Source organism: Carassius auratus, chromosome 29, assembly GCF_003368295.1.
Source record: "Carassius auratus strain Wakin chromosome 29, ASM336829v1, whole genome shotgun sequence".
Lineage (NCBI taxonomy): Eukaryota > Metazoa > Chordata > Actinopteri > Cypriniformes > Cyprinidae > Carassius > Carassius auratus.
Window position 1 is genome coordinate 15,111,674 of NC_039271.1, and position 27,499 is coordinate 15,139,172.

The 27,499-nt window shown below is 37.9% G+C and overlaps 1 protein-coding gene across 1 annotated transcript in view; it reads right to left on the reverse strand.

The window, feature by feature from the left end:
- The window catches only part of pawr (PRKC, apoptosis, WT1, regulator), a 57,685-nt gene that overhangs the window by 11,491 nt on the left and 18,695 nt on the right, over window positions 1-27,499 (reverse strand). The window contains exons 2-4 of the mRNA XM_026209819.1: window positions 11,648-11,773; window positions 4,242-4,270; window positions 196-292 (exon numbers count right to left, since the gene is read on the reverse strand). Of these exons, the coding sequence (XP_026065604.1) occupies window positions 196-292; window positions 4,242-4,270; window positions 11,648-11,773 (252 nt within the window). The remainder of the gene's footprint in view (window positions 1-195; window positions 293-4,241; window positions 4,271-11,647; window positions 11,774-27,499) is intronic.

The following is a 27,499-nucleotide window of genomic DNA, read 5'->3' on the forward strand; positions in this document are numbered from 1 at the left end:
CCGAAATGGTACCAGTCATTTAGCTTCAGCCAAAATATAGCAGAAACAAGCTGAAATGTTGACATTTTTGCAGTTTATGCCAAAAATTTGACCCGACTGGTGTGAGGAAAGTGTGCCGTTTGGGATAGGACCTATTTGAAAAGCTGTAGGTGGGACAGGCAGCTTTATCTTGATGGTAAATGCACAGAAACGTACCCTTTCTAGCTCCTCTATCCTTCTCTCCAGGGCTGTGGGCGCGGTGCCACTGCCTTCCTTTCCGTATCGGGGACGATGTCTGTTTCCGTCTTCATCGCTGTACACATAAAAAAATATCAACTTTTTGAGTGCTAAACCACTTCTAATGCCAAACTATCTATCTATCTATATATATATATATATATATATATATATATATATATATATATATATATATATACACATACATACATATATACATACATACATACACACACACATAAATTAAATACATACACACACACATAAATTAAAAGGGGTCATGCTTATTAATGCTGAAATAGCACTTTCAATCTGTGTACCCCATTTGTGACTAATAGTGGATGGTACTATACACCTCATATATAGACCCTTCTTAAAAGCATTAAAAAAAAACATTGGTGCGAACTTTTTAATACTGTGTTCTGATTACAAAAGATGCCTCGCTAAAACATCTTTTCACACATTTTTCTCCCCTCAAATGAGACCTCAACCTTTTTCTAACATAATGGCTCAGAAAGTGCGTCATTTATTTCATAGGAGCGGAAATAAGAAAGCTCAAGTAGTAAATTATTAGAAAAGCCTTTTTATGGCACAGTAGAAGGCATTAGAGCAATGTGCTTTCATTAGCGAGGAGAACAGACCTGCTCCTTACAGGACTTTGCCTTGGGACAACGCCGTGCAGCTAGTCAAAAAAAAAAATCCATTTGTTTTACCCTCTCCTCAGCTCTCTCACTCTTCAATTAGGCCAGACACTCTGGAAATATTCATGTGGAACTTGTTTTAACCAGCTTCTCTTCAGTGATTACATATGTGGAAGACTTGAGGGAGGATTTCTTCATAATATTTCACTCGGCTGATAACCCCTTTCCTGGAATCAAATTATTATGCCTTCTTTTCACTTTAGTGTTATTTTGAGTCTGTACGGTCTGTACATTCCACAAAAGCGGGAAGAAAAGAACTGGCAACGAATCAGAGAAATTTTTGTATGTGGTGTCTTTATTTTTTTTTTCACCTGCCCAAGAATTTGTTGATTTTTTTTTTTATAATTTAGACCGAAGGTGAGAGTTTGGGGAGTGCCTGACCAATGAAAGATGTAAACCTCAACTTTTGCATTTCCGATTTGTGATGTTGACAGTGCGGAAGTGACATGCCTTAATCAGAATCTCTGTGGCTAGTCTCATCCAGAGAATCATCTGGAGACACCTCTTAAAAGTGGAAAAGAAGCAGTCAGTCAAGTTTGCATTATTTAGGAAAATAACTAATTTTGGAGCAAGGGCAAAGCCATCTTGCAGTAACACCATGTGTGACGTCACAGGGTTGGTTCCCTCTGCTGGCCAGTGGAGTGTTTTTTAATCAGTGGAAATCACTTTACTAAACAATGTTAACTTAACTGACTGCTTCACTTTCACTTTAAAGGATATCATGAAATCAACACTGAGCCTATTTATTTTCTTTGTTGATTTTTTAGTGCCTTCAGGTTCTTCAGGAAAATTCCTAGTTAAAGAGACAATTCACCCAAAAATGAAAATTACCCCATCATGTACTTACTTTACACCTACGTCCTACATTATCCGCCGGACACCACTCTCTCGTAAACACACGTACAAACAGAAAGAAGCTAGAGATTACGGTTTATAAAATTAGTTGTGTTAAGTAAATTTTATGGATGGATGGATGCACTTTATTTCGCTTAAAAATCTCGACCCCCATTCACTGTCATTATAAAACTTGGAAGAGCCAGGACATTTTTAAATATAACACTGATTGTATTCGTCTAAAAGAATCAAGTCAGATACACCTAGAATGGCTTGAGGGTGAGTAAATCATGGCGAGCAGGTACGGTGAAGTGCTTCATCTAATAAGGACATTCAGGTCATACGTACAGAATGGAGACAATGTGCAACCACCCTACCAAATGTTCATGGAGCCAAACTATTTAGGTATGACAAGCATAATTTTTATTATTATTATTGCTCATACTTAGGATTAGAGATATGAAGAAAAAACCCTAAGAGTAACTCTTCCCGCAAATTTGTGTTATGGACATGAGCATGACCTTTCATCTGTGCTCTTTTTTTACTTCTTTTTCTTGACAAAGAACCCACCTAGCAACCACATAGCAATGCTCTGGCAACAATCTAGCATAGTGGAAGGTCATTTTCTTTAGAAGATGTAGAACTGTAATTTCAACAAATGCATTTGTCCCTGAGATTTTTTAAAGATGACAGCTATTGTTATTCAACACCGTATACGTTATAATAATAATAAAAAGAAACCCTAAAGGAAAAGGTCCACTATGGTGTCCAGATGAAGTGTGTAATGTAATTTGCTGTGGCTCTATCACTATAGAGTAGTCTGAATCTGATCGACATGGACAACGGAGCAGATGTCCAATCAGAATGTTCATGTCCTGGGAATGTAACAGCCACTCTGTTGCATTAGTCCCCTGTGGAGAGGAAACAGGAGGAGGCAGAGGTAATGATCTGCTCCTGGAAACCCGGCAGGGGGCTTTGTGTGGATGAGAGAGAGAGAAAGAGATAAAGAGGGGCAGACAGAAGTCAATTCTAAATATGTCGGCCATACTAGCTGGTTGCAGATTTAATTTATTTTGTGTTCATTCCTCAAGAATAAACTTCTGGCTAGCACTCAATTAGCCATAGTAGACATTTTACTTCTCACCAAAATATGAATTCATTATCTGCAATGGGACATCATTACTATCATTACACAAGTTTATGGCTAGCTCTTCCTTTAGTTCTGATGCATTGAGATCATGACTGTTGCAGTTTCAGGCGCTGTCCTGCTGGCTGCGGAAGAGCCCTGGGTGTTTGAGTGCAAGTAATCAAACGCCTAGACCGAGCTTCAGATGGGCTTTTGTCTGCATCACCCTGGACCCACAATGCACTGGCACTTTCTGTGCAAAATAAGTCCAAGCAGTTGTAAACTGGGAAGTCAGATTAATTTTAAATGAACTAGTTTGTTCATTTAAACGAACTAGTTCAACTGATTGGATGGATTTTTAAAAACTTCCTATGTGACATCCAGCTGCTAGGATTTTGAGGTGTTCTAAGTGGTTGTTAGCATGTTGCTATGCTATTGCTAGCATGTTTTGGGTGGTCGTTTTGTCGTATCTAGACCCCACTGTGATATAATGGTAACTAGAGGGTTCCCACATAAAAAAAAAAAAAACCTGTCCTTTGATCATCTGCCATGCAAAAATCAGTGAGATGCACAATTTGAGAAATCGTTCATGTGTGTAGCACGAGTGCTGCGGGAACTATACTTTTGCATCAAAGTATAAAGGACTCTAAGCACAGTATAAAGATAAAAGTGTGGTAAATTAAATATAGATAATACCACTATTAACCTTACAGATTTACTTAAAAATTTCTTTAAAGACTAATGTCTTTATGATTTTTTTTTTAATGAATCTGTTCAAAAGAACAATTGGTTTGTGAATCACAACTCAGCTGCTGCAACCTGTATAAAAATAAATGTGAGACATCTGGAAATATTTAAGGAAAATAGCCATTGTTGGGGCAGGAAGTGTTTACGTGAGAGGTTACATGGTTTGGAGTGAGAAAAGAGATTTTTTTTACTTCCTAGAACTTCTCTTAATTTTGTCTGCTCAGCTTGATACAAACAGTCCACAAGTATCATTCAAGTGGAAACAAATTCAAAAATGACTTTGCTGCCAACTGAGAGTCCGAAAGCAACTGGCGTTCTTACAGTGGCCTTGAAAATGAGTCCAGTTAAGCCATGCTGTCATTTCACTGGCTTTAAATCCTTTTCTTCTGATGAGATGCTTCTTTTTCAACATTTATACTGAGCATTTATACTGAGGACATGTTTAAGCCAGGAGAATGTTTTTCACATCTGACAGAAGCCACCAGATGAGCGAGCGGTGCAGAGTTGTGGTCAATGGCTACAATGGTTTGATCCCTTCATTGTCCCTCTGTCTGCGTAATGCAGTCTGAATAGACATATCTTATCCAGAGACAGATATTAGACACAGTCAGACTCACCTCTTATGACTTCTGGATCTCGGAGTGTCCTGAAAAATAAAACAGAGGCATAAAAATGAGAATAACCCCTTTGTTAAATGGATGAACAGATAGACCTAAATACAGACACATACACAAACACAAGCCCACACACAGCAGCCTCCCAATAGTTTCTGTTGGCCTTTGAATGGTGTGACTCACTCTATTCATACGCCCCATTCTGAGGTACCAAAGCTAAACCAGAAAAAAAATACAAATACAAATAAATCAAAACTCAATAAATCCACGCGTTAGAACTCAAACAGAGCTGAACCTTACAGTTATGTTTGCTCCAAAGAAACAAGTTGTGACGGTCTACTGGTTATGGTTATCATTCTCAAACTCTCAATGGAGGCTGATAACAACAGTTATACAGGACACTTTCAGACCCATATGTTCCGCAACACAAGGTTCACTATTTATTGAGTTCCACCACAATCAGATTTTACTAATCATTCCTCTTATTGCCTCAAAGCCTCTTGAAATATGGTTTGGCTGAAGCAAGATGTTTGCAGTCTGATTCCACACCACCACATATATTCAACCATCATATTTCAGAGGCAAAATCCTTTTGAACGTCTTTGCATTAAGCTGGTGGTTGTTGGCCTGAGCTTGTTGAGAAATTAAAGCAAAATACCCAGCGCAGGTTTCAACAGATACAGTACATGCATAGGAACCGCACAAGATCTTTGAACAATGCTATAGTGTATCTTGAAAATCTTTCTAAAAATATGTTCTTACAATCTCTTTCTTATACTGTTTCACCTAGTAGTACATTACATTAATATGCATCCATACAAAGTATAGAGCCTAATGGTCATTTGATACAAAGTGCTATATTTCTTACCATATCTACTGTTTGTAAAGCTGGAACCCTTAACCATAAAAAAATTAGTCATTTTGATCATTGAAAACTTTTTGTTTGTGTGTGTGGGGGGCAGGGGGGTTGGGGGGACTGAAATGGAGAAAGCAAATATATGCATTGTATTCAGCCCGGTTTCCCTTCTGATAAATTGCACATTGCTTAAAAAGGAATTCATAGCTGTTTGCGATCTGACGGGCTTTGTGATTCTGACAGCTAATTTAAAAAGGTAAAATCTCAGGATCTTAGAAGGCCAGTCTAATAAAGTCCTGCACAGGCCTGGTCTGGCATTCTGAAGCAGGGCAGATGAGCACAAAATCTTTTCTGCTTTGTGCGGTAATCATTCAAATGCTTCCAGAGACAAATGGCCCTGCCTGTTGCCTATAGACAATTCCTATTTACCCACATATGTAGCCCTTGGAATTTTAAATGGAAATGCCGAAGGCCTTGAGTTTACAGAGCAAGCTTTTTTTTTTTATTCCAGCGTTTTAAAGCAAACTGCATTTAATTGTACTATGCAAATATGCAAATTCTGCTTTTCTCCATAACATTTCTACTGGGTGCCTTTTTCAGGTTAAAATTACACTGCCACCATTTCATCACTTTTATTGCTGGGGTCAGCTCGGTGATGCATAGCAAGTCCCTCCCATCACCTCTAACGTCCTCACACAAGAAGTGCCAATTAAAAATGCAAATAAGCATGAACACTTTGGTTTAGAATTTACCCAATATCTTCACGCAAAGGCTGTGTCTCAAACCCTAGTGTAGATGTTCTGACAAAAACATCAATAAATGTACTCCATATACTGTCAAGCAAGTGCTGTATCAAACCCTACTGAGTTTCCCACCTAGATACCTTTTTGCAAAATTCATTTGAATGTTCAGATGCACCTATGATTAGTACAGTAATAGCAGTTTCTGTCCATTATTTTTGACCATTAAATAATATGCAAAATTACCTATGAAGCTGATGTCTAGGTAGGCAGCATACTAGGTTTTTGAGGCACAGCTTCAAAATACTAAAAGACAGCTGCACAGAGCACACTGGAGCGAGATGATCCTGTGGAATGTTCCGTACGGTACTGCGAGTTCTAGCGGTTCACCGGTATCAGAGTGTGTTTTCCTTGTATGGCAGAAGAGAAGAAAGGTAAAGCACAGCTTAAGCAGAAGCAGATGGAGGCCTTGAGCTGATCAGGACTTCATTAGAGAGAGAAGCAGCAAAACAACACACACACACACACACACACACACACACACACACACACACACACACCACCACCAGAAGGGAAATGCTTGCTCCAGTATAAACATATCTAGCAATAATACTCAAAGTTTTATTTCAAAACTTTTAATTTACTGCATCCCTAAATTACCAGTGGCCTTCAACAGACAACAGTGAATATCCAGAGACACATGTGCATCCAACCCTGTAATCGGTGAACCTGAGAACTGTCAGGCATCCTATTAATATTGTAGAAAGCTTGTAGATTACAGCCATGTCCGGTGGGAGGTCAGAGAGCAGTGAAATATGGCATGGAATTTCACAAACGCCTTTCCAAGCAACTGATAAATGCAGCAGCAAATTTTCAAGGCACTCTATGCTTACGTGTCTGAAAGGAACGTGTAAATCTGCCATCCACTCTAAACGTGATGCTTCGAAAAAAACAGGGAGATAATGTTTCTTTTGTCATCTCTCATAAAATGAGGGAACACTCCAAAACCTTTCTGGATGCCACTCTCTCACACACACAATTGTGCTGAATGGCTGTGATTCGTCTGTAGGAACAGTGCCTCAGGGAGTGCCAATATTCAGTACAACAGCACTATTGCCCTCACGACAGTAAATAACTAACCACACCCAGTGCTTTTTAAGGGCAGGTACTCCATCTTGTTTTTCAAAAACTACAATTTTAATAATGCTTGCTAATGCACCTGATGATTTTGGAATAAAATGCACACACATACAAAAACAACAACAACAAAAAAACAAAGTGCAAGTTTTTGTTTCATGTTATGTTTCATGTTAAAAAAAATATTTCCTTGAAAAGGTTTGTTGTTAAAGCAAATGGCTAAATGGGACTAACAGAGCTTGTTGGGGACATTAATTTTAAAGCTGAACTGTAGGCCTGTCGCAATAATCAATATATCGACTTATCACGCAATATATGTACATGACATCAATCATTTTTGGTGAGGAAATACATCGCCCATTATATTTACTTAAAAATGAATGTTTTGTATATTCCACTTGTACCTGTGTCTTTTGCATCTTGTACATAACATGGTACAGTTATGAGGTGCTAGTTCAAATTTTAAAAAGTGCTTCTACAAAAAACCCTTTCATCTGTAGATATGGTCTTGTTTAGGGACCTGTGCCTTTGTGTATACGGACATCAGAGCAGTGATTGTGTTTTTCAGTGATAGTGTGCACCCTTTAATTTACAGAGAAAAGAAGGTCCATTCATGTTCTTTGTGCATTTTTCTTTTCTTCTACTTGTTACTTTGCACTTTTTGTTAGAAAATGTTTATTTACTATTTATTCAGGTTTTTTAAGGTATATAGTATTTTCATACTTCATTTCCATGATCTAAATATTCTTATGAATTAAAATTTTGTTGTGTAGTGTGTAGGCCTTCTTGCATTATTATGCTGTTACATTATGATTATATATTAAATGGCATAAAATGGTCTTTAAAGGGGGGGGGGGGGGTGAAATGCTATTTCATTCATACTGAGTTTTTTACACTGTTAAAGAGTTGGATTCCCATGCTAAACATGGACAAAGTCTCAAAAATTAAGTTGTACGTTTGAAGGAGTATTTTTGTTCCCAAAATACTCCTTCCGGTTTGTCACACGTTTCGGCAAGTTTTTTTTGAGCATGGCTCTGTGTGACGTTAGATGGAGCGGAATTTCCTTATATGGGTCCTGAGGGAACTTCTGCCTGGAAGAGCACGCGCTTCCGTGTAGCAGAGCACAGCACAGACATTTCACTGATCAGAGCGAGAGCGTCGCGAAAAGTCACAAAAGGAGTGTGTTTTTGGTTGCCAGGGCAAGACAACCCTGCACAGATTACCAAAAAAACAGCATTGAGGGACAAGTGGATGGAGTTTCGAAGATGCTTGTTTTACAAACAAAGCCCAGTTTGACGACGGATTTGCGTATCGTTTATTTCTTAAGGATGATGCAATCCCAATGAAAAAGGGTCACGATTGTGTGTTGGAACCGCAGGCGGTGAGTAAAACTGCTTCAAATATCTCTGCCTCCTTGTTAGTGCGTCCCCTTCCAAGCCGGAGACCCGGGTTCGAGCCCCGCTCGGAGCGAGTCGTTGCTGCTGCTGCTCTCGTTCAGTTTCAGCCTCTGGATCTGATTCTGGATCATAAAATAAACGGCTGAATCTGACTGTAAGCCATGGTTTGTTTTGGATGATGTTTTTTTTCCCCTCACTGTAATGTCACAGCTTCCAAACGCTCTCAACGCAAAAGCCTACTGGCGCTCGTGATTCTTTAGCTCCGCCCACACGTCACGCCTCCAGCCGGTCGTGTTTTTCCGGGAAAAATCGGTACAGACTATCTTTCTCTTATGAATATAATAAAACTAAAGAATTTTTGGAGTTATGAAGGATTCAGTACTACTCTATAGGTACTCAAGATTAACAGGATATTGAGTGAAAACGAGCATTTCACCCCCCCCCCCCCTTTAAAATGACAATATTATCGTTTATCGCAATTATATATTTATATATATTAGCACAATAAAAAGTTGTTATCGTGACAGGCCTACTGAACAAATAAACTCATTCATTCTCTGATCCATATTTACGGTCTCATTGCGTTTATAATCATGATCTTGCATCATGCAATCATTGCAATCAAGCTTTCCATCTCAAACTTTCAAGGAAAAGGGATTTAAATAAATATTGAAAGTGATTTCAGGTCATTTTGTGTAGTTTGTTTTTAGCCTGTTCAGCTTTTCACTTCTAGATATTGCATTTAGGCTTCAAAACTCATAAAAGACGACTTGTACATTTATGAAAATTATAATGAACAAAACGTAAGAATCAAACTTTTGTCGGTAACAGCTTTTTGTCAGAGAAAACCAAGGTGGTGCTGACTTCTGGTTTTGCATACAAAAATAATCACTGCAGCACACTATATTGACATCAACGTGAAGGAAATATGTGTAATTAATATTTTCTAATATCCAAATTAGATGTACCATAAGAACACCTTGTTCCCTTAATGTTAAAAAATTGGTCCAAAAGTTTGGTTGCCATAACCTTGATTAACAAAACTGCGAAATAACCACAAGGCTTATCAGCTCAGCGATTTGATTTGTGTAGGGTTATTTGTATTGTCAGTCAGACTATATATTGTACATCACCCTTGGGCAATCAAATTAGAAGACCAGACGGTCATGTAATATCCTACATACAGTGTGAGCTGTGTCTGATAAAACAGAGGCCAACATCTGGAGAACCAGGGGTCGGCATAGACTGCTGAACATAGAAACACGTAACCACTCATATTCTCACGACTCGAGCAATTATATGTTTCTTTATTTAAACAAAATTAGGACTCTTACTGAAGCACGTTTTAATGGCTTTTCAGAGAAGAACTTTTCGCCATGTCTTTAGTTGCAAACAATTGCTCGCTAAAGTCCTTTCATATTTTACAATAATAGATTTGAAATTCACAGAATAATACAGTAGCTATTCTTTCCAGGGGAAAGTAATACAAGATGGCATGCACTCACACAATGCCAGTGTGATTATATTGCAGATATCACATCCTAGTCGTTTCTTTTATGCATTCAGCAACCAGAAGCTACATGGAATCAACCACCCACCAGCAGGAAATCAGATATAATAAAACGTTACATAATTCGGAAAAATACGTAATCATGTTCCCAGAGTTCTACTGATGGCACAATGACAGTTAGCCATTCTCATCCGTCAATGACAAATGTAGGCAGAATTTTTAGTGAATAATGCCTCACTCAAAGCTATCATTCGACGTCAGAAGATTTGGAATAAGGCTTAAATTTTATGGACTACTTGCTTTACTTAGATCAGCCCCTTGTTACTATATAGATATGATGTATGAAAAAGAGCAGTGTGAACATATCATCTTATATTGTGTTCGGCCATTCAGATTTGAAACAATCTGAGGGTGATTTCCCCAAACTGTGTTTAAAATACTTAATTTTCATGTTAATTTTCCAGTTTTCGTACATGCACACATGTACCGTACATAAATATTTGTATACAGTGCCTATAAAAAGTCTTCATACCACTTCATTTTTTTTCTTTACATTTTATGTTGCAGCCTTACGTAAAACTGCTTTAAATAACTTTTCCCCCACATCAGTCTACATCCCATACACCATAATGACAAAGCAAAAAAGAGATTTTTAACAACTTTGCAAATTTATTAGAAATAAAAACTGACAGGGACAGTTTCTGGGACAGTTGAAATTTCACTCAGGAGCATTCATTTTGCTTGTAGATGTTACTACACTTTAAATGGTGTTAACCGGTGGCAAATTCATTTGAATTGGTATGATTTGGAAAGGCACACACCTCTCAATAAAAGTTCTAACAGCTGAAAATGCAAATCAGAGCAAAACCCAAGCCCTGAGGTCAAGAGACCTGCCTGTTGAACTCAGAGGCAGGATTGTGTCAAGGCACACGTCTGAGGAAGAGTTCAGAAATAAATGTTGCTGCATTGAAGGTTGGCAGAAGCATGTAGCCTCTATTATCCACAATCGATGGAGAAGGGCTTTGGTCAGACTGGTGACCAAGAACCTGATGGTGACTGTAGTAGAGCTGGAAGATCATATGTGGAGATAGGAGAAACCTACAGAAGGACAAACCTCACTACAACACTCCTCCGAAACGGTCTTTATGGTGATGTGGCTAAACTCCATCCTCTCCTCAGTGAAGACGCATGAAAACACACTTGGATTCTCTGGTCTGGGTCTTATTTCAGCTTTTGAATTGTAATTAATTTGTTAAGTTGTCACAAATCTTTTTTTTTTGCTTTGTCATTATGGTGTATGGAGTGTAGATTGATGAGAAAAAAATAATAATTTAAAGCAGTTTAACAAATACTTTTTATAGACACTGTATACACACTAAATGAACTTGATATGTATTCATTGTTAATATTGTAAATCACACCGCTAATACACACATTTGTTTTATTTCTCTTTTCTTGGGCAATTAAATTTATAGCTTTGTGTTTGTTTGTTTGGTATGTTGTCGTGGATTTCCTGAAGTTTAAAACTCCAAAATAAAGTGCAAAAGTTGCTGCCGATGTGATCCTGGGTCATGTTTCCTCTCTAGATGGGTGGTAACACAAGGTACACAGCCATGTCTAGTGTCAAGAGCTATTCTCTTGCGCTGTATTGTGACTGGAGGCAGAATGTGTGTCGACTGCCCTGAGTTCTGTGTTTGTTCCTTTGGTCAGCACTGTCTCTGTAAGGCAGTATCCTCTAGAGGACATTACTAAAAAAACAACACTCTCACCTGTATCGAGTGGGCCGCTCCGGGGTCAGAGGTCATCCCCTCGTTCTGGACTGTGTTGTGCTGCGTGAGACTTTCTTCCATCATCTTCTTCTCTTCTCCATCATCGTCATCAAGCTCATCCAGGCTCTGCAGAGAAATTTCAGCCTCGGTCAGTTGAGTTTGGGTTTTGTTGATTATTTCCACATGATGAGATAGTCTAATTGTGTTCTCCACACACACACACACACACACACACACACACACACACACACACACAGGAAGTGTGCTTCCAAACATCCTCTGTGGTATGAGTCTAGGGGATTTTGGGGAAGTGGAATGTCCCAATGCACACTGGAAATGGAACGTTTTACACGTCTTAAAACAGACAACCTTAAACACGGTGCAATAAACATGATCATTTAGAGAATACTAACAGTTTGAGCTCATTATGAAGGATAACACCCACTGCCCTACATGACAAAAGTGACAAGAGAGAGAAACTGGTTTTCTGGCTACACGTAAACCAGTCTTTCCTGTTCTGGAAGAAGAAGAGAGAGTGAAGGTGGGGTTCAGAACAGGGCTGGGAGGGTGAAAAAAATATCCTTACAAGGCTAGACTGGAATGTAACAATTTACCCAAACTTTCCAGCCAGTCAGTTTTATCAACACTTCCTAGGGATGGGGCAAATTCTGAACCCTCTCATAGGCATCGTTAAACGCAAATGAATGTACAAACTATGACTTACACACAAACACACACACTCCCCTCCCCAGGGATCAATAAACACAGCTCATAAGCCCCTGCTGCACTCTTAAAGAGGTCACGTCCGCACTCCGCTGCCCGTTAGTCAAATTGAGACACTCTAATGACAATCATTTATGTCAATTAAGACAGCTGATAAACCTGAGGGCAAATGACTGTCACAACAGTAAAGGATTATTAAGACATGTTCAAAAGGAAGCCATTATTGTACAAGTCTAAAAGAGAAACAGGCTCACATTAAGTGACCTTTTGAAAACACTGACTTATTAGCATTAAATGTGTATAAAGATGATCTGTTTGGCTTGAAACTTCTATGCCAGTTTAGGGAGTTTTATTAATCACTTAGGAGGTGTGGAAAGATGTCATATCGGGAGAAATGCGTTCTGTTCTTTTCTTATGAAAAAAAAACAATGTTTGTGACTGATGAAAAGTCCATTTTCATACAGGTGTCAGCAAACAATGACCTGTTTAATTCTAAGGGTCTGAAAGCAGTGGAAAGGGTCATCAAAAAAAAAAAAAAATTACGCAATTTAGAATTAAATTACATAAATATATGAAAAAATTTATTAGGCTGAACAGGTACAACGCGGGTCTGTGGCTTCATAGAAGAGGGTCTGGAGAAAGTACTGAGCAAAAATAGAGAAAATAACGGCTCCTTTTTACCTTCTTGTTTACAAAGCAAATTAAAAACTCTTTGTAACGCCGCATAAGTGGACAGGTAAACAGGTTAGGTGATCACACTTTTAACCTCCTCGGGTTTGCCATGAAGGAGAGTGGCTTTTCTTAGAAATACTTCTACTCATCCTCTGCTTTATGTGCGGGTGGAAATTTTGCATCCAGCCAGTGAAAAATGAAAGATCAACAATCTATCATGTTAACAGCCCTTTCCTGGAAGAAGGAATGTGCAATATCTGCCACAAGACTTCAGCCCATCCCACGTTCTTGTTCTTGTTGTTTTTCAACAGTCAAGCTGAACTACCTGAAACTTTATGCGTATGGAATATTCCCTCAAATGTACTAAAGGACCAATGACATTACTGTCTCCAAAATAAGTGATACAAATGAGACCGTGCTTTACTTCCTTATAAAATATTTATTTTTTAAATGATATATTTTCAAGTACTTTAAAATCTTTATAATGCAATATTATTATTATTACTGATCATAGAAATAATACATTATTACATGATCATAGTAGTAATAATGACGTTTTCATTAAAATGTTATTTTCATACATTTAAATCTAACATCGATCATGTATACAATTAACATTTCAAAAATAGACATATTTAAAATGTAGAATCTCAAATGGGAGAACAATCTAAAAATAATGACGACTTCTCTTGTGTATTTTATCTTGGCTGCAACACAGTATTGGCCAACCAGCATCCAGAACTTGCCCATTATTATCTACTCTTGCGTGTTATCCAGTTTTAATAATGAATTGATTTTGTTTTACACATGATGGTTCGGTTTTGGAATTCTCTCGAAAAACTGCAACAATAAAAGTGTGGGAACAAAGTTTGTGTCTGTTGTTTTCAGGCCAGTTCTGCAGTCGATTAATGGAGAGTTGAGCTGAGGGGCTCTGAGTCTGGATGCTCTTCCCTCCTGATGTCTTCGGCAGACTGAGTTTAATGACGGTGGATTAATCAAGTATTGCCTGCCCTGGCTTCACAGGTTCATTAGGATGATGTATTACAGCCATAGAAGGTGAAAAGTGTGTGGGTGATGCAGTAACTGTCCTTTAATCATCACAAAGCCACAGTCTCCTGGAGTGACATAATGACTTCACCCAGAATCCCAAGATTATTCCGGCCACAACTAAAGCCATTTTTGTTAATAGGCACACACATTAGAATCTAATTTGGAGGGCTGTGGAGACACTTTTGGTTTATGTGTCAAACACGGTTCGGAGTATTAACATATCATTCCACATTAATACAACACAATCAGATATGGGACGTGATATATACCCAAACCGGGGCTATTCAATTAGCTGCCCAACAATCATCTTCATCCGAGGTCACACATACACCTTGAATTGTTTTTGCACCGATTAGTTTGTCAACAATGTGGCAACACTGGCCCGGGCCATTGTTTGACAACCGAAAAAAATAAAAAGAAGAGAAGCAAAAACAACAATCTACCGGAGACCTCAACACCAATGGACGGCAGCGTTGACAAGTGCTTGTGTGAGGGGGTTCTGAGTCCAGTTTAAAGGCAGTGTTATCGGTCATAACTTCAGGCAAGAAATAGTGAAGACACTGGACAAAGATGATTATCAACTGGAGTATAGTTTGAAACATGTACACGCTGAGCTGTGATGATTTGGTACTCAAACGTTTTTTTTTTTTTTTCATGTATTCTCAATGTTGAAATTCTTTGATGAACAGAAACTCCAAAAACAGCATTAAGGCTATTTAAAATAAATGAAAGTGTTTGTAACATTCTAAATAATTTAACTGTCACTTTTGATCAATTGAATATTTGGCGGGTATTCATTTATTACACAATTAAAAATCTTACAGACTCCAAACCTTTAAGAACCCTTAAAATGCTGCTTACTGAGGCAGAAACATCCACCTGCAAATGTTGTGCAAGAATTTGCTTGAGATTTCTGATGGCAGCCTTGCATATCTCTATCCTGCACTGGACTAGAGATTAACCTCACCAGGTGAACACATATTTACGGCTTAGCCTGCTCTAAATTACGTACACACATACAACCGTATGGCCGAATCGGAAGGAAGGCATTCTCTGTTTATTATTAAATATAATCATAAACCATTTTCTGACAGCCCAGCGGTCATGCTCAGCTCAACACTGCATATTTTTCCCTTTATACGCTCAAAAATATGTCATTGCCTGTTTTCTGTTCCCCAAAGAAATACATATTTTTTTCCAATTCATTTGAAAACAGAGAACGAAGAGAAAGATTTAGACTGGGGAATTTTGCTACAGTTTGCACCAGGTGAGATTTGAACATTAATTCAGGCTGCTTCTGAAAGCTGTATAATGCTGCCACCGCAGGAAGGGATCCAATGATCGTGTCACATCCTGTCTACCGAGATACCGTCATAAGATTGTTTTGGAAGGCAGCACAAATTAATCTTTCGCTGCTTATGTCATCCCACTATTATACACCTGCGATTCTGTGGGAGTTGAGATGAAGGTCAAGAGTCTGAAAGTTGTCAACTGCCACTCAGTTTGTGTATACATTTGTCAACTTTTCCCTTAATTTCAAGCGAGAATTGAATATTATAGTGATGTGCTTGGTTATCACCAAAACGCTCTTGCTTTCATTGTAAATCAATTAAACCATCATGCTGCTAGAGGAATCCTGTCCAAAATCAGATATATTATTGATTTATGAAGTCAACCACTTTAATAATGAAACACAAGCAAAACAAATCGTACGCAAACACGTCACACAAGTCCCCGTTCTCATCAGTGTCTGCAAAAACATTCTGTTTAAACAAGTCACCACAAAGACGTACCCTCACCTCGTGACTTGTGTGTGGCCAAAGCACAGTATGTTCTCAGAGAGTAAGCACTGTCAATCTAAATGACCCCAACAGCGATTCAAGCAAGCATAAGCCAGACCCACTACTGATTACAGACACAGCATCAGTCAGACATAAAAATAATAAAAAACAGAGGAAGACGACAGTCGGGACATCAGACTTAATCCATTGCTTGGTCTGTGCCAGGTCTGAGAGAGCCGGCGAGCTCTTTTCAAACGTTCCAGGAGAGCTGCTTTTAGTGAAACCACAATGATCCACAGGGTGTATTATGAGGTTTTGAAGGAATGTTTGTGAGAGCTTAGAAAGCATTCACAGCTTTGCACCGTCTCTCCTAAAATGGTAGCCTTCTTTCTCAAACAACATACTTCCAGCAAACCACCGAGGCCTTTCCTGGTCGGTCTATAAATCTTGTGTCTGAGGGAATTGAGTGCAGATTTGCAGCCTGTAAAGTTATTTATGACTTCAGATCAGTCCAGCCACCTCTACGTTTACTATATGTTGTTAAATCATACAGCCATTTCATAGTCCAATAAACATGTTACAGGTGGTATCTCAAAATCAGGACTTCCAAATTGCACCAAAACATACCATTTGCAATCTGTTTACTAGTAAAACCATAACAATGGTTCTCACTGTCAGGGCACTTGGGCTACAGAAATCTGACAGAGCAGTTAGAAAGTAGAGTTGATTTATTTCAAAGGTATTGTCATCATGAGTCTTGTAAATGGAGCGTTCATTGAGGTGATATTGGCCGCATAAAAATAAAAAGGTTACAATTCTCTCTGCTTGCCCGTTCGGCTGGTCACAGAGTGGGCATTTTATTCAACAGCCATCCACAGACTGATGCATTATTTGAAAGCCTGAATTGAATTTTAAGACTTTATCTTGCAGCAAAACTTTGCATGGATGTGGTATGCTAAATTCTAATAAAAAGCACTCAAAAGCGGACAATAAGTAATCTGATTTGATCACTATGACTACTTTTTAATGAAAAACATCTAGCATGTCAAACTCACATAAACGTTTGTACAATCTGATTAAGAGCACGTTGTAACTCATGGAAAAGTTTTTTTGATTTTTTTACATTATTTTCTGTATTTTGCTTTATAAACAAATACTTATTAAATGCTTAGTTCATCCAGAAATGAGCCTGCTATAGAAACCGGTTTAAAGGAACACTCCACTTTGAAAAAAAAAAAAAAAAGGCTAATTTAGAGTTAAACCATTGAGTTTTACCATTTTCAAATCCATTCAGCCGATCTCTGGGTCTGGCGGTAGCACTTTTAGCTTAGCTTAGCATATATCATTAAATCTAATTAGACCGTTAGCATCTCATTAAAAAATGACCAAAGTGTTTAAACGTTTCATCTTCCGTTGGTAGTAGTACACATTGTAACTACACTAGAGTCACAAGAAATATTTCAAAACTCTTTGGTCATTTTTGAGTGAGATTCTAACGGTCTAATCAGATTTAATAATTTATGCTAAGCTAAGCTAAATGTGCTACCACCAGACCTGGAGATCGGCTGAAAACAGTAAAACTCAACTGTTTAACTCTAGGAGAGCTAGAAAATGAGCCTATTTTTTATTTTATTTTTAAAGTGGAGTGTTCATTTGACTAGAAGAAAGGCCATGCTGCTCTTTTAAACAAAATGAAAGCCAATAGTGACCGCAACTGTCTCTGGTCTCAATCCACTTTCATTATATGGAGAAAAAAGCAGCTAGGACTAGAATCTGCTATGTATCTCCATTTATGTCGGTTTGGCACTACATGGGACTAAGTCAATGACGACTTCAATTCTGGTTTTTAAGGCTTTGACATCTTTAACATCAGCACTCTGATATTAACCTTGTATTCTTTGTGGACTGACAGTCAGAAAACTGCTTTGCAGCACCCAATAAAAATAATGCAAAATATTATGAATGCATGAAATTTGCTGATCACAAGCTCCACTCTGTAATTTTCCAGTCATATGGAGAATTGGCTAATTACATGCCTCTAATTCCTCACGCCTAATGGCTGCTTGATGTTTTGCTATATTTGTCACGTAGAAGATGCGCATTATATGGATGAAGAAACAACCAGGGCTCTGAAGTGAACTTGAGATAAGCAGCGGAATATTCCGCAGTGGCCTAAAAACCATTTCGAATGGCCACGGTGGGGTAGGAAGTGCTGTGCCAAATCGTTTACAACTACATATCACATTTGTTTACAGCCAAGGATAAACAGCTGCTTGAACAAACAGCCCAAATGCTTGTTAATATGAAGTAGGAGTCTTCACGACCACAGGAAGCCATAAATCTCATTGCAGAGTCCCTATAGTAACCTTCTACAGCTTTAAGGGGTCTAGTCTAGAGTTCATTCTTAATCAGCCAGTTTCTGGTTCCTCCTCGAGGACTAAGAGGGCATTTGGTGTTAAATAATCCTTGAAGGGACTACTGACCAGATGAGGCTCCTTATCGCTCAATGTTTATCCAGATACAAGTTCTCCTGATGCAGGGTAAACACAGTGAGACTATATTTGACTAGGGAGGTGAGTGTTCAGTCACTACAAACAGAACAGTGGCATCAACAGCGTTGAGTCTCCCAAATGTGTGACTTAAAGCGTTATGAGAGACCACCTGAAACACTGGGACTTTTTGGGGAGTTTGCGAGCACCTAATTCACCAAACAGGAAAACTGAACAGATCAATTCTTGAACAATGGAGAGCTTTAAATGCATCTAACATCTCATATTTTTTTTGTACCACAAATTAATATCAATATTCAACTAGTGAACTGAAGCAAAAGGTAGAACTGTGGTAAGGACAACCCGATTTCATGAGAAAATTGATCAAATTTATGAGGCTATCTTATATGAGTTCAGACAATTTGATTTGTACAAGAATGTATTATTTAAAAAGAAAAACAATAAAAAAACAAGAAGGTCCACCCCAAACCTTAACACTGAACTTCACCATTTAGTAGGGATTGTATGAAAGCGTAAAAATACTTAGGGATAAGGCACGACTATGACTATGTGTGCACATGTCAAAAGATTAAATCCGATCAAAACCTTGTAACAAACGCGCATATCAACCTGATCACTTTATTCAGAGGTCATGTAACACTACATTCAGATTCGTCAATCAGAATGAATTCATTCTTTAGAAGCAAAAAGTGTCCATGTAAACAGACCTAGTAACCTAGTAAGTGGGAGCACATATAGTGATGGATGGATGGATGGATATATATATATATATATATATATATATATATATATATATATATATATATATATATATATATATATATATATATATATATATATATACATAGATATATATAGATATAGATATAGATATATATATATAGAGAGAGAGAGAGAGAGAGATTTTTTTTTTTTTTGCATTGACCTTGATGCAAAGTATTAAGGATCTGTAGGGATTCTCTATAATTTATTGTACCACACATTTCTGCATTCTGGTTTAAAAAAAAAAATGGTTTAAAAGTGTCAGAAGTAAATTCATTTATAAATGTATATTTATAAATCCATATATTCTAAATAGATTTTTATAACCTAACTAAGAAACACACTTCGGTTCAAAACTACAGAGTTGGTAAGATTTTTATGAAATGTCTTTTCTTCAGGCGGCATTTATTTGATCACAATACATTAAAACAATAATATTGTGTAATATTATTCTACTTTAAACTGTGTCCTATTTTATTTAATATATATTTTTATGTAAATTCCTCTGAAGGCAAAGCCAAATTATTCGCAGCCATTACTCTTTTCTTTAGGGTTACATGGTCCTTCAGAAATCATTATTATGTGCCGATTTGGGGCTCAAGAAACAATTTTTACTATCAATTTTTTTTTTTTTTTTGTGGAAACTCTGGATTATTTGGTGAACAAAGTTTCATAGAGATGAAATATTTCTTAATTATTTTAAGCTTTTAAACGATAGGGCCTAAAGCTTATTTGAATTTGTTTGGTAAATCTGTCTAAAACCTCCTTAGCAGGTACTTCATACATCAAAACACTGCCCATTTAGTCACCGACTGACTGCTCAGAAAGGCAGCAAGCTTTCAGACACTTCCTAAATGAGATCTAAATGTCAACCTGACCCACCCTTGCTAAACGCACATTAAGCAACACAATAACACTGATGGCAAACACAAGTGTTTCTCATTTATCCTTCAGAGTTGCTTGTGTTCATGTTCTTGTCTTTACTGCTCTCCTGAAATCCAGAGAAAATCCCATCCCATCAAGCAGAACAGAAGGTCATTATGGCAGTAGCGGCTGCCGATGACAAAGGCCCAACAATGAGGTAGAGATGTCTTGGCATCCATCAGATGGAAAACCATCTGTTCATGCTTGCTTTGATGGAGTTTCTCCCACCGAAAGACCCGTCCATTTCAGGAGCCAATCAAATTTAAGCCCAGCTCTTTGTGAAGTGCTGGCAGTTTTCTTGTCCTCTGGTGCTGGGTTTCTTGGCTGTGGAACGCGGATGTATTCAGAGAAGCTCAGTGCTGGGACTATTCGGGTTTCATAGAGCTATCAAAAGAGTCCCAGACACCCTGTGATGCTGCAGTCAGTTACTGCGTGAGAATGAATGGTTACCTCACACTGCGAGCAGCAGTAATGTTGAGTTAAGAGTGTCCGGCTTTCAACCTTACAATGCTCATTTTGCCACTACATAACTCCATGACACCAAAAAATGCTGCACATAGACAACACTCTCTCATGCTTACAATGGATTCATTGGATATTTGACCATTTCTATCCAAATTATGTAAAAAAAAAAAAAAAAAGTTGTATTGAGAGGTTTGCAAAAAATAATATTTTATATTTATATTTATATTTTTGTAGCTGCACCATTTTAAAGTGGATGAATTTTAAAGCAGAGTGAATCTTTGATTACACTTTATGCTCCAGGGAGGACTTTACAAATCAGAAACAATTTCAGAAATATCTCACCTTCTAACTGGGCAGACAAGGTGTTAAAGCAGCAGACATTCCTCTGGCAACAAACTGAGACACCCTGTTCTGAAATATGACATTAATCTCTTCCAGTACAGAGCATTTGATCACTCCTGAACAACAGAAGGCTGTCATCAAATTTTGTTATGTAACTTGAAACCCTAGGATAAACGAATTCCAATGTTCTTGGTTTTACAAAAACATCAAATTAAACTTGTATTTACCTCAAGTCCCTTTTATTCAGAATGAACCGATAAACAGAAACCTTATTTTACTTTAATTAAGGTCATTGGAACTATTTCCAGGTGCCAAATAGTTTTGCGGTCCTTCTAATCAAACACAGATGACAAAAGAATTGTACCACTGACTACTGTCTCAGCAGAAGCAAACATCTGCGACATATGGACCTGTCTGTGGAATCAAATGCAAGCGGGTAACGATGCGTGAGATAGACTTCCGCTGGACACTAAATAAAGTTAGCAAAGTTTTTTTACAAGTTTTATACAGGGTGGTATGACGATATTGTCAAATCGACAGATTTCATGTATATCAGGCTATATAACTTCCACATAACTTTCAGTGGGCAGCAGTTAGTTATTTGCACTTCAGAGTGATTAAGAAACATGGATGAATGACAAAATAAAAAGTGACATTAGTTATTAAAAGTGTAGTGTACCGATAAAGAGGAAAACTCAATTTAGTCTGCTGGACTGACCGGAATTTCTGTTTCGTAAAAAAATAGACTATGCATTTTTTTTGTTCTTTGTCATGTATGACTATTGTCCATCTAGCATAATAATATAATATGGTAAATGTCCTATTAATTATTAAAAAAACGCTGCACGTTTCTGGCAGTGTGCTGTTTTCCGGTTTGTCGGCATGATGGCAAATGTGATACTGATAATATTCAAACGAGCAAACACAGACAATATTGAAAAATAGTCTCACTTAATATTAACTTCTTGTTTGTTGAACTGTTTCGAATAACAAAACATTTCCAAACAAATCCAGAGCAGAAGTGTTTTCCATTTGCAAGCAACACACAGTGGCGTTTCATTACTGAATGGATCAGTGTTTTGAAAAAATAATGCATTTAAACAGTGACTAATTGGGGTTCTAATCTCATATTCAAAGCATTATTATTATGTTTTTAATATTATGTTATTTTAAAAACATTTAATCAATTTCTTTCACTGCTGTGAAATAACCACCCAGCAAAATATTGTCTGATTACTAACTACTGTTGTTGACATATTTTTTCAAAAGTACTATTTATTTCTTTGAGTGCACTTTTTTGATGTGGTGCTTATGGTCATGTCTCTTGGACAACGCTCAAGTCTGTAGGTGCACAGTACTGCCATTGTTGAGACCCTGTTACTGTGATTGACAGGCCAAGCTAAAACAAAGCCTTCTTGCACATCCAGCTCACCGTTTCCCCTTTCATTTCCTCTGTACTTCAAGAATCTGAAGAATAACAGAAGCTGAGAATCCAGGAACATACAGCAGAGAGAAAACAAAGAGCTTTCAATCCAAGAGGCCAGATTAGCTCCTTAAACTCAAAGAGATGTTTATTTATTTAAGAAGCGACCCAAAGCCTCAAATTCCTTCAAGCTAGATAATGTAAGGAGAACAGAGCAGAACACAGTCCCACTTTAAGATTTGATGGATTACAGGCAAAAGGGCGGCATGGTGACATAAAGCTCCTTCAGGAAGCAGAGGGGTGCATGTAACATCACCAGCACTGAGAGCTTCCCATCCTGAGGGTTTGCTTTAGCTCTTCATGTGATTGTCGTGGACTAATTGGCAGAGAGGAGTAGAAGAGACTACAAAAATGTATCCCGTTTCATCCACCAGCCACCAGACATGATAGTTTGCTGGAGAGATTACATCTGTGTCAACTACTTGCTGGGACGATGGTGGGCTGAGGAGAGCAGCCAAACTGCGTAGTCTGCGACCACTCTGCCGATGAAAACACATTAGCACTGCAGACATCAGACCGTGGCGGTGGGACTGGGGGAACGCCAGTGTGAGCGTTTGTGTTTTGGGGTTTTTTAGGCCTGTTATTGCAGAACCGCTGGCAAGTCGCTCCCAAACAGTCTGTACGGCTATGAAACGTCACTGACCTCTCATGAAGCTCTAAACTGAAGCGCAGAAATCCACCCTAAGACCTCACAGGGACACAATATCCAGACATTTTATCTCTGGATAATTCTGAACCACCAAGCAAAAAGCATTCTGTAGTTATACCCAAACACCTACTGACAACACAAAGCAAAGAGGATACTTTGGTTTTCTTGTACACTGTGGATGTGTCCTACTTTCTCAGGGCAACAGTTTTGAAAATTGAAGATGTCAATTTGACATGATTCTTCTGCATTAGGTGCATCCCTGCCACAAGCTAGTCCAAAAACTGGTTGGCACAAAACCAGTACCGTTGAGAAAACAGACACACTGCGCAACATAAGTATCTGTATAGATAGAGACTACCTTCTTGAGGGCAACTGAACCACATTAATCAAAAAAAGACTTTTAGCCTGAGGTGCAAATTAAACAAACATAAAACAGTGCTTGTTACTTGTGTATAATAAGTGGCCTTGGTATAATACTGTAGTTTAGTTGCAAATCAAAACCAACACAAAAGAATGATTCAGAAGGCTGTTTCAAGGCAGCTGGGTCATCGGCGGACCCTACATGGTAGCCCACTGAGAGTTGTAATGAGCCACAGGGTATAAGAACCTCTAAGAGATCAAATGATAAGTGGCAAATCAAGAGACAGAGAGTGCTTTGATTTACGCCATGCAACCTCTCTTCATTAACTAAATAAATGTGTAAGACAGGATTCAATACAAGCGGCAGTTGAGCAGGCAGCTAAGATTATTATTTAAAAGGGAAACTGATGTAAAAAGCAGTTCAAAACTGGTTAATCTCTTCGGCTTGTTAGAGAATAACAGTGTCTAATTAAATTCACATTACTCTGCAGATATTAAAAGCTATTTGATGGCTTTAAACCTATTTGCTTACAGAGAGAGGATTCAGAAAGACAGAATCGCCTTGAAACACATTGCTCCCAGATCAAAGCTTTAAACGCTTCCTTCGCTCATCCTGTGAGGTTTGCATGTGCGCGCAGACATATAAATAGTAGGAGCGGGGCACATAAAGATGCCTAATTAATAACAGAATCCCAAATCATTTCAGTGACAAAGTAAATTGGACGCCCGTCTTTATTGAAATCATCAGTCACTGGCTCGTGGATGAGTGCCACAGTTTTTCTCTTAAAAAAAAAACAAACAATTGCAAATCACCAGACGTCCAAATCCTGTTTAAACTCGTACAATGTCTTCAAATTACAACATTACAGACTTCAAATCCAATACATTTTATATCTGGTGATAAGAAAAAACATAAGTATTAAACTATTAATTCCGAGGAATTACAACAATGAAAACTTTTGAAACCAGATGCGTGATGTCTTGAGAAACATAAGTACGATGTCTGCCGTGATACGGCTCTGACAAAACCAGTCTGTGCGTCACCACCACCTATCCAATGGGGAGGCGGCAGAAGTGGAGGATGATGGGTAAACACAGTGTGGGGTGAAGGGAGGAGACAGTGATCTTGCAGCAAGGCTGTTGACACCACAAACGTTTATGAAGATTGCGTAACTTTCTTTCACTGGTTTGGCAGCTTGAATTCTGCTGGGAGAGTGATGCGACTCTCTGAGCATATGTTTGGACGTGAATCAAAGAGATAATACTCCGACATGAGGTGCTTTAGTAAGGCATGAAAAACCCTTGATGTGCACAAAGGTGAATTTCTTTTAATTAAGACGGTGGAGATTTCGAAAATGCTTCAATCTGGCACTACGAGCGTGGTCTGAACACAAGAGACAACAACAAATAAGTTTGTCGGTACCACCAAGGTTCGTTGTTCCATTCGTCTTTTTGATACAGCTTTTCTCTTTTCGTCTAGAAGAATCAAGATTAGACTGAACGATTTCTCAAAGAAAGAGCCCAAAACAAATTTATTTTCCTCCAAACCAGAGAAAGCTAATCGATGTGCAGAATGTAAGCCTTCAAATTCATTCTGCATGACTGCAATTCTGTTCTACTGTGTGATCCTCCTTTTCATCCACCAAAAGAAGAAGAAGAAAAAAAAAAAAACTCCAAAACCTGTTTTGCGCAATTAAATGGCCACTTGTAGCCTCAGGTCAAACATGGCCTCAAAAAAAACTGAAAGAATTACTGAATTACTCCATCCTCCAACTCGTTGCAGTAAACAAACCAAAAAAAATGCTAGATGACTAAAGTAGCATTTGTTCTGTGTGTCCTTGGTGATCAGTTTGACTTGTTCATCGTGAAGTTTTAAAGTGATGCCATTTCAAAAACATTCTACAAAATACACTGCCTAAACCACATTTAACAGAAATTTAGTTCTGTTTGCCAAGATGTTTCCTAATGCTCACTCTTGGGAACTGGTAAAATCTACAATTCTAGTTCAATTTGAATTCGCCTTTAGCTTTTAACTGGTCTCACTCTGTGCTACAGATACGAATGACCCCTCAAATCAGTTGACGTATTGAAGAGAGGTGTGCCTTTCATTTTTAAACAACTGGACTTGGATCTATGTTCACCTGTCAGATGATAAAACAAGAAAAAATTAAATCCCACATCTTAGATTGAGAGGATCAATAGAGTTATATTTAAAAATAGAGATATAATTTTTGTCAATATCACACATCCCCTCCACATAGCAATGCTATATATCAAAAATATAACAGAAACTGTGCAAATCATAACGTTATTGACTTTTCAATCTCATCTATGTAATATACATTTAGGAGAAAAATCCATTATTGCAGCTCATTCTTCGGATCAAGTACATGTCAAACCAGTCATTCAAAACAGCAAATGTGTGTCTCCTTCTAAAAGGACATACATAACTGAAACTGCTACACTAGCAAACACATAATCACCAGAAGCAACTGCTAAAGGAATCCACTGTCATCTTTCAGAGCTTGCAATTCCAAATGTCAATCAAAAATATCATCAATATTCATTAAATTCTTTCAGCAGAAGACAAAGACTATTGAGATCGGTCTACATTTTTTTCTTAAAAGGACAGCACAGAAAACAATGACTTTAATAAGCACTCGAGGACAAGGGTTTTGTCCAACTAAAGACAAAAAAATGTGTGTTTGGAAGATAAGTGACAAACGAACAGAAAAACAGAGTGTTTTCTCCTCTGTTGTCTGTATTAAAATTAGATGTCCATAAACACTTTTACAGTGGAAGCCTATCCTCTTTTGGGTATATGCGGTGCATAATCTTTGTGACAGACAGATTACTTGGAATGGCTTTGGAATGGCTTTGTTCCGGCTAAGGAATGGCTTTGTTTTATTTTTTATAAAATATTCTTTTGTAATAAGGAATGGTTGACATTAAAATCAATAATTTATGTGTTAAATAATCAGCTAATATACATCAAAACACAAGATTCCAATCATAATGGAGAGGTTGCATTTTGTTTACAATATTTTTAATATATTTTGGTACAGCAAGTATTTGTATTTCCTTTTAATAAATTCAGCCTCCTGTATTTTTTATGCATTTAGGCTATATTTAGTGTATTTAGAAAAAGATGTTAAGATAGTAAACATACCCCAAATTAATTATTTTACCATTTAATATAACATTACGCTTTTTTTTTTTTACTTTGAATATTTACTTTTACACCACCAACAACAGCAGCAGCATGTAGTGGACATTTAAATGTTTGGTATCAGCAGGTTTTAAAATGCAGGTTTTCTATTTTATTATATTTTAAATTGTAAAGTATTCTTGCGATAGCAGCAGCCATTGCGCCAGTCTTCAGTGTCACATGATCCTTCAGAAATCACTCTAATATGCTGATTCGATGTTCAAGAAACATGCATGTGTGTGTGTGGAAAGTTTATGTTGAATAGGATGAAATTCAGTATGAAAAACACCTATTGTTTGGCTTGGATCACAGAGTGACAGATGTACTGAGATTAAAGAATTGCACGTTATCCCTATCTTCGTGTGTATTTGTGTTAAACACTGCCAGAGCAGAAGCACATTTTCCACACAAACCCTCGCTCTCTACAAACAGACAAACAGCCTAAACACTCCGGCTCAGGTTAGAGCCCATCGCTTTAGACCGAGAGAAAGAGAGAATTAGACATCAGTGATTAATGCATCCCACAGCATGAAAGAAGGTACAGACAGTAAGAAGTCCTAAGACCTTACAATAACAAGCCAAACATGCCTACAACACATACAGATCATGCAAACACCATGGCGTTCATCATAACTTCACCTTCTAATACACATACAACTACACATTCACTGTTTTTGTTCAAATCACACAAGAACATTTACAAAGGCGGTCAGCTGACGTCAGTCCTCATTTGCATATAAATGAGGGAGTGGAATGCTGATGTCTATCTACAGACTGGCAGTGACCTATTAGAGCCGACTGGAGAGATTTCCACATAAACCCATCAGACCTGCTGAAAGAGGGCTTTCTTTGTAAATTAGCAAAGTAGCTGTACTAGCTGATTGGTGATACTTATCAATGAATGTACTTTCCTTTACCGGTAA